This window comes from Panthera tigris, chromosome A3 (assembly GCF_018350195.1).
Source record: "Panthera tigris isolate Pti1 chromosome A3, P.tigris_Pti1_mat1.1, whole genome shotgun sequence".
Lineage (NCBI taxonomy): Eukaryota > Metazoa > Chordata > Mammalia > Carnivora > Felidae > Panthera > Panthera tigris.
The window spans coordinates 27,450,709-27,462,804 of NC_056662.1; the positions used below are offsets into that span (position 1 = coordinate 27,450,709).

At 54.4% G+C, this 12,096-nt stretch overlaps 1 protein-coding gene across 1 annotated transcript; it reads left to right on the plus strand.

Annotated features, from left to right (window-relative positions):
• The first annotated feature begins 631 nt into the window (after positions 1-631).
• Positions 632-10,674, plus strand: TRIB3 (tribbles pseudokinase 3). Its single transcript, XM_042979723.1, has 4 exons — positions 632-842; positions 5,115-5,405; positions 7,184-7,476; positions 9,463-10,674. Exons 2-4 carry the CDS (start codon positions 5,115-5,117, stop codon positions 9,953-9,955), a joined length of 1,077 nt encoding a protein of 358 aa, XP_042835657.1. The 5' UTR covers positions 632-842; the 3' UTR covers positions 9,956-10,674.
• The last annotated feature ends 1,422 nt before the right edge of the window (positions 10,675-12,096 follow it).

Below are 12,096 nucleotides of genomic sequence, written 5' to 3' on the forward strand. Positions count from 1 at the left end.
GTTTTAAGTAACTTTCCTGAGGTTGCACAGTGCGTCGGCGCAAAGGTGGGGTGCGCTCTTAGGCAGGTTGGGTCTAGGGCGCTGGCTCTTAATCATTAGGCTGCGCTGCCTGTATCCAGTGGACGCTGTGACGCCTGCCCGACCCCAGGCCTCCCCGGGGGACCACATCGGTTCTTCTGAGCCCCGCGACTCAGATCCTAAAGTCTGAGGTCTTTGCAAAACTCCCGGGCTGCTTTCCCATGCCTGGGCCTCGGGCTAGGATGGGGCGAGCGGAGCTTCCTGCCTGCCCAGAGTCCTCCTAAAGGTTAATAAAGCATTGGTGGGAAGGTACTTTATAAAACAGGAAAGCACCCGGGGAACTATCACGGTTTGCTCTTTTTCTCCTCTGCATCCTGAGAAGGAAGGACGTTCTCCCCATTTCGCATATGGGCCGACTGAGGCTCAGAAAAGCAAAATGCTCTTTCCAAGGAAGGAGGGAGAGCCAGTGGCTGGTGTCTGCGCGGGGCAGGTGGGGGAGGGGGTGGAGCCGAGACACCCGTGGGGGGCGGGGCGCGCCGGGGCGGTGACCCCCCCCCCCCTTCCCCCAGGGGGCGGAGCGCGCGGGATGTTGCAATCTCGGGCTGGAGCGCATCAGGCGACGGCGGATTAGCGCAGGTTTGCATCACCCGGGCCCGGGCCGGAGCCGGCTCTGGAGCCGGGGGACACTCGCAGCGGAAGCGGCGGCGGCTCCACACGTGTCCGGCTGCGGGGACCGGGGTCCCGAGCGCAGCCGCGTCGCAGCGGGCCCCCGGCCACGTGGGAGTGCCCTGGAGACTCAGGATCCCGCCGTACGCCCGGGCAAGGTACCCTGCGGGGCGGGAGAGGGGTCGGGCCGGGGGTCGGGGGCGGACGGGTTGGAGGGTGCGGACCCGCGAAGGTAGAGCATATCCTGGGGGCGGAGGGAGCAGGGGACAGAGGTGCGGGCGTGTGGCCCCGGGAGGTGAGCGTGGGGCGGGGGAGGCGTGTGTGTGAGGGGCCCGCGGGGGACGCCGGGGACCGCGTAGGGTCTGTGTCCCTCTGGGGTGTGTGTGCGGGATCCGCGTGGGCCTGCGGGGTTGGAGCGGATGTGTCTCGGCGCACGGTCAGAGCCGCGAGGAGCCGGTGGCAGGTGTGGGCTGTGCTGGGGCCGGGCTCGGGTACCTTGGGGGCAGATGCAGGGGGAGAGGGAGCGAGGGTGCAGCGCGCGGGGTGCGGGACCCCCGGAGCGTGCGGGGCGTCGGCCGCAGGTATGCACCTGGCGCTGCGGCTGCGGGTTGCGGGTTGCACCGTGCGCGCTTGCGTTTTGTCCCTGCAGACTCTGGGGCGTGAGGAACGAGGAGGGCCCCGGTCCGCCCCTTCTCACAGCCCTGGGGCCCAGCCCCCTTTCCTCGCCTCTCCCCCTCCGGCTGCTCGGTTTCCGCTGAATCTTCTGCCTCGGGACACCAGCGGCCCGCCGCTTCCGCTCCCACGGGAGGAGCCCGGCGGCGGCAGGCGGGGCGGGGCCGTCTAGGGGGTGGGGCACGTGTCAGACCTTGCCTGTGACCTTACAGGTATCGGTCAGTGGTGAGTGGGAGAGTTGGGAGGGCTCTGCGTGTGTATGTCTGCCCGCTTGCCCAAGGACGACGAGGTGTGTGTCCCTTAATGATGTGTGTGCCCCTCTCTGCCCTGGATGTGGTGTCGCAGCTGGCCGGCTTGGACAAACTGTGTTTTTGAGGGGCGTGTGTACAGCTGTCTGCTCTGGGTTCTGTGAGTGTGTGTTTGGTATGACCTGCCCTTATTCCACCAGAGGCGTCAGGGAACAGCAAGAGGTGGGTGTTAGGGGCAGCCTCCATTGCCCAGGGCTACCCCTGCCAGGCCGGGTCTGGGCCAGGATTCGAACCTGGGAATGTCTGACTACAGCCACCCGCTGTTGCATTCTTACTACGTTGGGATTATGGCCTTGCACGCCATTTGAGGTCTCCCTGCCTCCCTCCCAAGGCAGCCCACCGCTCGCTCGGACTTGGGAGTAGGTAGTCCTCAGTCTGAGAACCGACTCTGAGTGATGTTTCCCCATTGATCCTGGCTCAGACCTTCGGGAAGGTCTTTACCGGGGCTGAAGTCTATCTCCCTCTAATGTCTTATACCTTGGCTCCGTGTCCCTCATCTGGAGCCTGAATGGGTAGGCAGATAGATCCAGGAGAGAACCTCCCTGCTCTGGCATGCCAGTGCCCTCTCCTCCACCCACCACACAGTTATACAGCTGCGTCCCCCCCCGGGGGGGGGGAGGGTGGCTTCCTCCATAACTGAATGAATGAATCTTACCGCCTTTGAGAGACATCCCCTCCTTGCCTTACTTCTTACCTGATGGTGAAACTGCACTGTCTATTGTTGACTAACTCTGGACCTGTGATTCTGATAGCTTTGAGTCATCAGGCAATAGTAAAGTTCACATTTGAAAAAACAAAAAAAGAAATACACTCATTTTTGAAATACTCAAGCCATAAATGAGTGCAGGATCTTTATTTTAAAATACTGAAATTGAGGGGCGCCTGGGTGGCTCAGTCGGTTGAGCGTCCGACTTCCGCTCAGGTCATGATCTCGCGGTCCGTGAGTTCGAGCCCTGCGTCGGGCTCTGTGCTGATAGCTCAGAGCCTGGAGCCTGTTTCAGATGCTGTGTCTCCCTCTTTCTCTGACCCTCCCCTGTTCATGCTCTCTCTCTCTCTTCTCAAAAATAAATAAACGTTAAAGAATAAAATAAAAAAATAATAATAAATGAATAAATAAAAATACTGAAATTGAAAATGCCCTTGCCTTTCTACCAAACCCCTTCCTCTCTTGGGCCTCCCAGGAGGTCAGGAGCTACTGTGGCCGGTTTAGTCTGGGTCCTTCCAAAACTTGTGCATTTACATACCAACATATAAGCAAGTATGGAGATACATTTTTTTTTGATATGCTGGTGGCGTTTTTTACATGAATGATATCGTCTCAATCATCTCAGGGTATATTTGTCCTATAGCAGCTTGCTTTGTGCACTGGACAACATATCCATTCCAGAGCCCGCATTCATATGTACATTCATACCTTCCTCATTCATTCATCATCCCTCCCTCCCTGCCCCAGGTAATAGCTCCCTGCACTACACCACTCAGCAGATAGAGTGCAAAGTCTCTCTTCCTCTCACTGCCAAGGCCAGTTCTCCACTTTGCTTTTTTTAAATTCCACTTAACCGTTCACTCTGGAGGTTTTTCTAATCAGCACATAAGGAGTTTCTCTTTCTTTCTTTTTTTTAGGTTTATTTATTTTATTTTTGAGAAGAGCGTGAGTACAAGTTGGGGAGGGGCAGAGAGAAAGAGAGAATCCCAAGCAGGCTCTGCACGGTCAGTGCGGAGCCTGATGCGTGGAGCCTGATGCGGGCTCGAACTCACAAACTATGAGATCATGACCTGAGCTGAAATCAAGAGTCGGACACTTAACCGACTGAGCCACCCAGGCGCCCCTCTCTCTTCCTTCTTTCTTTCTTTCTTTCTTTCTTTCTTTCTTTCTTTCTTTCTTTCTTTCTCTCTTTCCCTCTTTCTTTCTTTCTTTCTTTCTTTCTTTCTTTCTTTCTTTCTCTCTTTCCCTCTTCCTTCCCTCCTTCCTTCCTTCCTTGTTCTCTTTCTTTCTTTCTTTCTTTCTTTCTCTCTTTCTTTCCCTCTTTCTTTCTTTCTTTCTTTCTTTCTTTCTTTCTCTCTTTCCCTCTTCCTTCCCTCCTTCCTTCCTTCCTTCCTTGTTCTTTCTTTCTTTCTTTCTTTCTTTCTTTCTTTCTCTCTTTCTTTCCCTCTTCCTTCCTTCCTTCCTTGCTCTTTCTTTTTCTTTCTTTCTTTCTTTCTTTCTTTCTTTCTTTCTTTCTTTCTCTCCCTCTTCCTTCTTTCCTTGTTCTTTCTTTCTTTCTTTCTTTCTTTCTTTCTTTCTTCCCCTCTTTCTCTTTCTTTCTTTCTTTCTTTCTTTCTTTCTTTCTCTGTTTCTTTCCCTCTTCCTTCCTTCCTTGCTCTTTCTTTCTTTCTTTCTTTCTTTCTTTCTTTCCCTCTTCCTTCCTTCCTTTCTTTCTTTCTTCCTTCTTTTAGTAAGCTTTTAAAATTTTGGGTCTTGAATTTACGACCCTGAGATCAAGAGTCACATGCAGGGCACTTGGGTGGCTTGGTCGGTTAAGCATCCGACTCTTGGATTTGGTTCAGGTCATGATCTCATGGTTCAGGAGATGGACCCCCATGTTGGCCTCTATGCTGACAGCACAGAGCCTGCTTGAGAGTCTCTCTCTTTCTTTTTTTTTTTTTAATTTTTTTTTAACATTTTATTTATTTTTGAGACAGAGAGAGACACAGCATGAACGGGGGAGGGGCAGAGAGAGAGGGAGACACAGAATCGGAAGCAGGCTCCAGGCTCCGAGCCATCAGCCCAGAGCCTGACACGGGGCTCGAACCCGCAGACCGCGAGATCGTGACCTGAGCTGAAGTCGGACGCCCAACCGACTGAGCCACCCAGGCGCCCCGAGAGTCTCTCTCTTTCTCTCTGCCTCTCTCTCTCTCTCAAAATAAAGAAATAAACTGAAAAAAAAAAAAAAGTCTCATGCTGTACTGACTGAGCCAGCCAGGTGCCCCTAAAGAGTTTTCTTAATCATAAATGGCTACAGTTTTCTTGTGTACAGATGACATAGAATTGATTTAACCAGTTCCCCAATGATGGACATTTAGTGGTTTCTATCATGTGGGTGCAGGATAACCGTGTACCGACATCATTATATCGGTGTGTACAGGGCTTGCTGGTCCCTTTCCGGGGCTGTATAATATTCCACCATGTGGCTTGTATCATGATGTTTAACCAGTCCCATACTGCTGGACGTTTGGGGGTGTTTCCTGCCTTTTGCTATTGGATGCAAGGCTCTGATGAACAGCCCTTGACATGTTTAATTTTTTGGTGGGCATTTTAATTGGAGGATAAATCCCCAGAAGCGGGACACGCAGTCAAGGTTAAGGGCGTTTGTCACTTTGATGCACACTGCCAAGTCCTCCTCCATAAAGGCTAGGGAAGGGGGGGGCCACCAAACAGCCTCACTTCAGTGCTTTTTCCCTTCTTCACAGATGCGAGCCACCCCTCTGGCTGCTGCTGTGGGTGCCCCCTCCAGGAGGAAGCGGTGGGAGTTGGACAATGACCTAAACACCGAGTGTCCCATCCGGAAACAAGCGCGAATCGGGCCCCAGCCCAGGCTGCCCTCCTGCCCGCTGCCCCCGAGCCCACTTCCTGCTCCAGCCCATGCCTGTGCTGGGACCACTGCCTCCCGTCTTGGGCCCTATGTCCTCCTGGAGCCTGAGGAGGGTGGCCGGGCCTACTGGGCCCTGCACTGCCCCTCAGGCACCGAGTACACCTGCAAGGTACGTTCCCCCAGGGTCATTCTCCCCCAGCATCACAGGGGGCCTGGAAAGGGCCTTGGCTCTAGAGGATTGCCAGGGCTGAGGGGTCCTTATATTACTTTATTCCTGTGTTTGTTGGGGAAGCAGCCAGTGAGCCTCCAGCTTTCCCCATCGCCTAGGCTTTTCTGGTCAGTGTGTAGAAGGATCACCGGCCTGTCTGTAGAGGATCACCTATTCATTTATTCAACAAACCTTCACTGAGCACCCTGCGTGCCATGCACCCTGCTGTGGCTCTAACACAGACCGAGTCCTGCTCTCATCAAGCCGATGCTTAAGTGGAGGACATGGACAGTAAACAAGAGAATAAGTAAAATATGTACCAGGGGATCGTAAGTGCTTTGGAGAGAAAGCTGGGAGCTGAAAGAGAGGGGGACAGGGATTATGGGGGAGCAGGTGATTTTAGTCCAGGAAGCCCTCTCCGAGGAGGTGACATTCAAGCAGTGACTTCCGTGAATGGGGGGAGCCAGCCCTGTGGGTCTCTAGGAAAGAGCATTCTGGCGGCAGGACAGGCAAGTTCAAATGCACAGAGGCAGGAATGTTTACCCTGACTTAAAAAAAAGTAGTCTCTGTTTTTTGAATTCTTTGTTCCGTGCCACCCAGCTGTTTGGTTTTCTTTTCTTTTCTTTTCTTTTTTTTTTAAACATATGCTTACTTTTTTTTTTTTTTTCATGAATTAAATATGTATGCGTTTTATTTATTTTTATTTTCTGTGTGGGCATGGCCAAAATAACATGGGAAGGGTTTAAAGGCAGACAAAGTCAGTATACCAGCTCCACCTCTGGTCAGCTGTATGGCTTCCGACAGGTGGCCTTCCTTCTCTGAACATCAGTTTCACCATCGGTAAAACAGAACACACCTTTCAGGGCTGTGGGGAGGTTTCCATCTGATGTCCGTAGAGCCCCGAGCACATTTTCCAACACCCTCACCACACTCACCACTGCCCCCTTCCCTCCCCTGCCCCACTCCAGCTGAACTGATCTTGGGCTGGTTTTTCTGAAGTGGCTCAAACACTTTCTTGCCTCAGGGCCCTTGCACTGCCCATGTCCCTCACCTGGAAAGCTTATCCCGTGGGCATCTCTGAATCATTCAGGTCATTTCCCCAGAGTCCCTTTTAGACCACACCTTTCCGGGTAGGTGCCCCCTTCCAAAATATTCTCTCCTCCAGCATCTTTCTGGTTCCTTTGTGATGCTCATGAGAATTTGTAAATATGTTGTCTGTTGGCTTGTTTCCTCGTCTCCTGTATTGGACCGTGGGCATCAGGAGGGCAGGGGCCACGGCGGTCAGCCAGGTTGGATCCCCAAGGCCGGCACAGGCAGTCGCCAGTATCTGCTTGTGGAGTGAATGAGAGGGCAGGCAGGCGGTGCATCCTAGGGAACGGTGTAGCTATGAGCACGGGATGCTATGCGTAAAGTGACTCGTGGGCTATCTACTCTTCTGCATTTCCACGGCCTTGGGCTATTTCCGTTTGGGTTCCCTGTCATTTCCCAGTTGCGTGAAGTTTAAGGGCGTCTAAGGTAGCAGTTGAGAGCACAGACCGTGGAGCACGGATTCAGGTCTCAGGCCTGCCACCCGCTGGCTGTGCGGCCTCTCAGCTTCGTCCGGGTGGAGCGGCTTGCTGGAGCGCGTGGCACAGTGCCGAGCACACAGTGCCTGAATGGTTGGCCGTGACTGCTTCCAAGGCCAGGCCGGGCTCCGCTGGGCGGCCCCCACCTGCGCTTACGCCCCGCCCCGCCCACAGGTGTACCCGGCCCGCGAGGCCCAGGCGGTGCTGGAGCCCTACTCGCGGCTGCCCCCGCGGGGACACGTGGCGCGGCCGGCCGACGTCGTGGCGGGCCCCCGCCACCTCTACACCTTTTTCCCACGGCCCCACGGGGACATGCACAGCCTGGTGCGCCGCCGCCGCCGCCTCCCCGAGCCCGAGGCCGCCGCGCTCTTCCGCCAGATGGCCGCCGCCCTGGCGCACTGTCACCAGCACGGCCTGGTCCTGCGCGATCTCAAGCTGCGGCGCTTTGTCTTCACCAACGAGGAGAGGTGAGTGTGGGCACAGAGACCCTGCGCACAGACACGCCTGAGAGGTGAGCCATGCTGGGGAAACCGAGGCCCAGGAGGGTAAAGTAACTTACGCAAGGAATGGAGAAGCCTGGACGAGCACCTCCGCCCAGGTCCCGGGAAAAGGTTGACTCAGACCGAATGCAAAGCCCCTGAGGTGGAGCATTGCCTCTGTGACAGTCACAGTAGCCGACGGCGATGAGCAGCTTGGCTGCCCTGTCTGACTTGGCTGGGATCCTTACGAATAGGAGGCAGGGCTGATATTGCTTCCTCTGACTTGGCTGGGATCCTTACGAATAGGAGGCAGGGCTGATATTGCTTCTGTTTGGTCAGGGGACCAAACAGGCCCAGAGAAGTCAAGTAAGGCCCAAGACCCCCCAGCTAAATATATAGCAGAGCTGGGAACTGACCCCAGAGGTGACTCCAGAGAGGTCCTAATTCACCTTAAACTCGAGAGGCGGGAGTCTGGCTGGCCTTACCTGCTGACTCTGGGTGACCCGGAGCCTCTGGGCCTCAGTTTCCCCACTGGTAGGGGAAAGGGCCAGGTTGTCAAGATGCTTCCAGGATGTCAGGGCCACAGACAACAAGCCAAAACAGGCCCTGAAGCTCCTCACATGGGAACTATTTCTGTGATGCTGAGGATCAGTGATTTTTGGAGGGAGGGAACAGGAAGGGACCTGGCATTCTGTCCCCTCCCCTAGACTCCCCCGGGGGGTGGGCAGGACGTGTCAGGGAGCATGCCAAGCCAATCAGGTGCATGCGAACATCCATCAGGAGCATGAATTTCATTTCAAGATTTTTTTTGGGGGGGGGGGGGTGGGGGGAAGGAGGGTGACCCCATCGTACCCTTTAAACTTTTTGAAATAGTTTTAGACTTGCAGAAAAGTTGCAAAAATAGTGCCAAAAGTTTTCATATTGTTTTCACCCAGTTTCCCCTAATATTAACTTCTCAACCACGGAACAACCATCAAAACTAAGAAATTAACCTGGGTCTAGTACCTATTCACTGAACCACAGATTGATTTCAATTTCGCTAGTTTCCCACTAATACTCATTTCCTGTCTGGCATCCAGTCCAGAAGCCCAGCTTGCATTCAGTTGTCATACTCCTTAGTCTCCCCCAGTCTGAAACTGTTCCTCAGTCTTTCCTTGTCTTCCTTGACCTTGACACTTTAGAAGAGTACCAGTCAGGGGGCTCCTGGGTGGCTCAGTCAGTTAAGTGTCCGACTTCCGCTCAGGTCATGATCTCACAGTTTGGTTCGTGAGTTCGAGCCCCGCGTCGGGCTCTGTGCTGACAGCTCAGAGCCTGGAGCCTGCTTCGGATTCTGTGTTTCCCTCCCTCTCTGCCCCTCCTGCGCTCATGCTCTGTCTCTCTCTCGCTCTCCTTCAAAAATAAATAAACATTAAAATAAATAAATAAATATTTAGAAGAGCCTTAAGGCCCCCACCCATCTCAGCCCCCTCTCCAAGGGACTACTGGGAAATGTGCTCCTCTCAGAGTCCTAGTTCAAACTGAATTGCTCTGTGGCCTTGAGAAATGACTAATGTCTCTGAGCCTGGGCTTCCTCATGTGTAAAATGAGGTCGGTCAACCAGCCTCACAGGACTGGCTCAATTCTTTTTTATTTTTATTTATTACTATTATTTTTTTTTTAATGTATTTATTTTGAGAGAGACAGCATGAGTGGGATAGGGGCAGGCAGGGAGAATCTCAAGCAGGCTCCATGCCATCAGCACAGAGCCCGACGCGGGGCTCGAACTCACGAACCATGAGCTCACGACCTGAGCCGAGGTCAAGAGTCGGCCATTTAACCAACTGAGCCACCCGGGCGACCCAAGACTGGTTCAATTCTGCCAAATGCCAGCAGGCACTCAGGAAGTGGGTGCCATTAAGGGTGACAGCGTGGGGCCATGTGGGGGCACGGGGGGCCCAATAGGAGGTGACCCTTCTGTCTCTCCACCTGCCACAGGACTAAGCTGGTGCTGGAGAACCTGGAGGATGCCTGTGTGCTGAACGGGCCCGACGACTCCCTGTGGGACAAACACGCGTGCCCGGCCTACGTGGGACCTGAAATCCTCAGCTCCCGGGCATCCTACTCAGGCAAGGCGGCCGATGTGTGGAGCCTGGGCGTGGCGCTCTTCACCATGCTGGCTGGCCACTACCCCTTCCAAGACTCAGAGCCTGCCCTGCTCTTTGGCAAGATCCGCCGCGGTGCCTTTGCCCTGCCCGAGGGCCTCTCGGCTCCCGCTCGCTGCCTGGTCCGCTGTCTCCTTCGACGGGAGCCAGCCGAACGCCTCACGGCCACGGGCATCCTGCTGCATCCCTGGCTGCGGGAGAAGCCGATCCCCTCAGCTCCACCCCGATCCCACCTCTGGGAGGCCGATCAGGTGGTCCCTGAAGGGCCGGGGCTGGAGGAGGCCGAGGAAGAGGAGGGGGTGAGAGAAGCCGGTCTATATGGCTAGGTAGCCTTAGACTCTCAGCTGCAGCAGTGGAATTGACTTTGGGGTATCTCCAAGCTCTCTCCCGCCTTTTTTTGTTTTTGCACTGAGCCAAACCTTAGTGCCTTCTAGAAGGGAGAAAGGAGGCATGTGTGGAGTGTGCTGTATGCACCCTTGTGTGGTTCCGCACACCTGTGCACACAGGCTTGCGCATTTAACAAATCCTGGGAGCTCACTGCGCGCCGAGCCCTGTTCTCGGTGCTGGGAGCGCCGCAGTGAACAAAAGACGAACCTCCTGCGGACGACACATCTCCAGCCCACGGTCGGTGTCCACACTGGGCCCTCTCAGCACAGGTGTCCGCATCCACTCGTGCAAGTGCCCAGGCACTTCCGACCTGGGACAGTGCCTCTCACAAATCCTTGTGCCAAACAAAGGCTGCTGGCCTCTCCCTTGCAACTCAGGACTCCAGAGCCCAGGCTGTGCTGGGAATTGGGCTCCCAGCCGCTCTCTTCTCCGAGCCAAGGACTGGGCTGGAGGAGCCCCAGTTCAGACTATGAGGCTGGTCCTCGCCTAACTCAAGGAGCGGTTTGGAGCGAGGGCCCGCGCCTGTCCACCTCTGGCCTGAGCACCAGAGTTGGGGGATGGAGGGGGCATGGTCGTCTCCCCCGGCCTCCTGGAACGTCCCAAGCCCTGTTCTGGGTTTTGGATCAATACTATGGGTTTTGGATGCCAGAAGAATCTATTTTTACCTTGTGCCTAATAAAGGAGTGGTTAGATAGTTTAATGTCTCCGGGACATTCCTTCTAGCCTCTCATGGAATGGCGGCACCTGGGTGGTTCAGTTGGTGGAGCGTTGGGCTCTTAACGTCTTGGCTCAGGTCATGATCCAGCCCCGAGTACGTGAGTTCCAGTCGCGAGTCAGGCTCTGCACTGACGGTGGGAAGCCTGTTTGGGATTCTCTTTCTCTCTCTCTCTCTCTCTCTCTCTCCCTCTCCTCCTCTCTGCCCCTCCCCCACTCACTCGTGCACATTCTCTCTCTCTCTCCCTGTCTCAAAATAAATAAACTTCAGGGGCGCCTGGGTGGCTCAGTCGGTGGAGCGTCCAACTTCGGCTCAGGTCATGATCTCACAGTCCGTGAGTTTGAGCCCTGCGTCGGGCTCTGGGCTGACGGCTGAGAGCCTGGAGCCTGTTTCAGATTCTGCGTCTCCCTCTCTCTCTGACCCTCCCCCGTTCATGTTCTGTCTCTCTCTGTCTCAAAAATAAATAAAACGTTAAAAAAACAATTTTTAAAAATAAATAAACTTCAAAAAATAAATGAATAAAGGAAGGGGGCGCCTGGGGGCTCAGTGGGTTAAGTGTCTCACTTCAGCTCAGGTCCTAATCTCATGGTTCGTGAGTTCAAGCCCTGCGTTGGGCTCTGTGCTGACAGCTCAGAGCCTGCAGCCTGCTTCGGAGTTTGTGTCTCCCTCTCTCTCTGCCCCTCCCCTGCTTATGCTCTGTCTATCTCTCTCTCAAAAATAAACATAAAAAAATAATAATAGAAATAAAAGAAGGAAATGTATTTCACACAAAGCAAGAAGTCAGGAGATGGGATGGGCTTCTGGGCTGGTTGATTCAGCTCTCAGAACCGTCAGCAAGGACTCTGGCTCTCCAGGCTCATTCCGTCTCTGCTCTGTTGTCCCTGGTGACTACTGGCACAATGGCCACAGCAAGTCCCAGGTGTCACATAAGCGATCCACGACCAGAGGAGCTAGGAGGGCGGCTCCGTAGTACCGAACAACTCAGTATTCTGGAGTCAGGTTGCCTGGAATTAAATCCTGACTCCCGCGCTCACTGGCGGTTTGACCCTCTGCTTCTTAACCACCCTATTCTATGCCTGAGATGATTCATCTCTGCGATGAGGGCAACAGTGCCTAACTCATGGGAGTTCAATGAGTTATTTCACGTAAAGCACTTAAACCCTCCATAAGAGTTAGCTGTTCCTGTGAGCCCCATAGCTCTCTCTCGGGAGGGGCAAAGTTTTCCCAGAAGCGCTCCTAACAGACTTTCCCAGATAGCTCATTGGCCAGAGCTGGGTCACCTGCCCTTTCCTGACCAATCACCAGCAAGGGAAATGCAGTCCCGCTAATTAACCATGCCGATCCCCCAGCTATAGGTGGGTACAG

What these genes read in the sequence shown, in the direction of transcription:
- TRIB3 (XM_042979723.1), top strand. Translation starts at nt 5,115, where the DNA reads ATGCGAGCCACCCCTCTGGCTGCTGCTGTGGGTGCCCCCTCCAGGAGG. An exon ending in GCACCGAGTACACCTGCAAG is followed by an intron (nt 5,406 to 7,183) that starts GTACGTTCCCCC and finishes CCCCGCCCACAG; the next exon opens with GTGTACCCGGCCCGCGAGGC. An exon ending in GTCTTCACCAACGAGGAGAG is followed by an intron (nt 7,477 to 9,462) that starts GTGAGTGTGGGC and finishes CACCTGCCACAG; the next exon opens with GACTAAGCTGGTGCTGGAGA.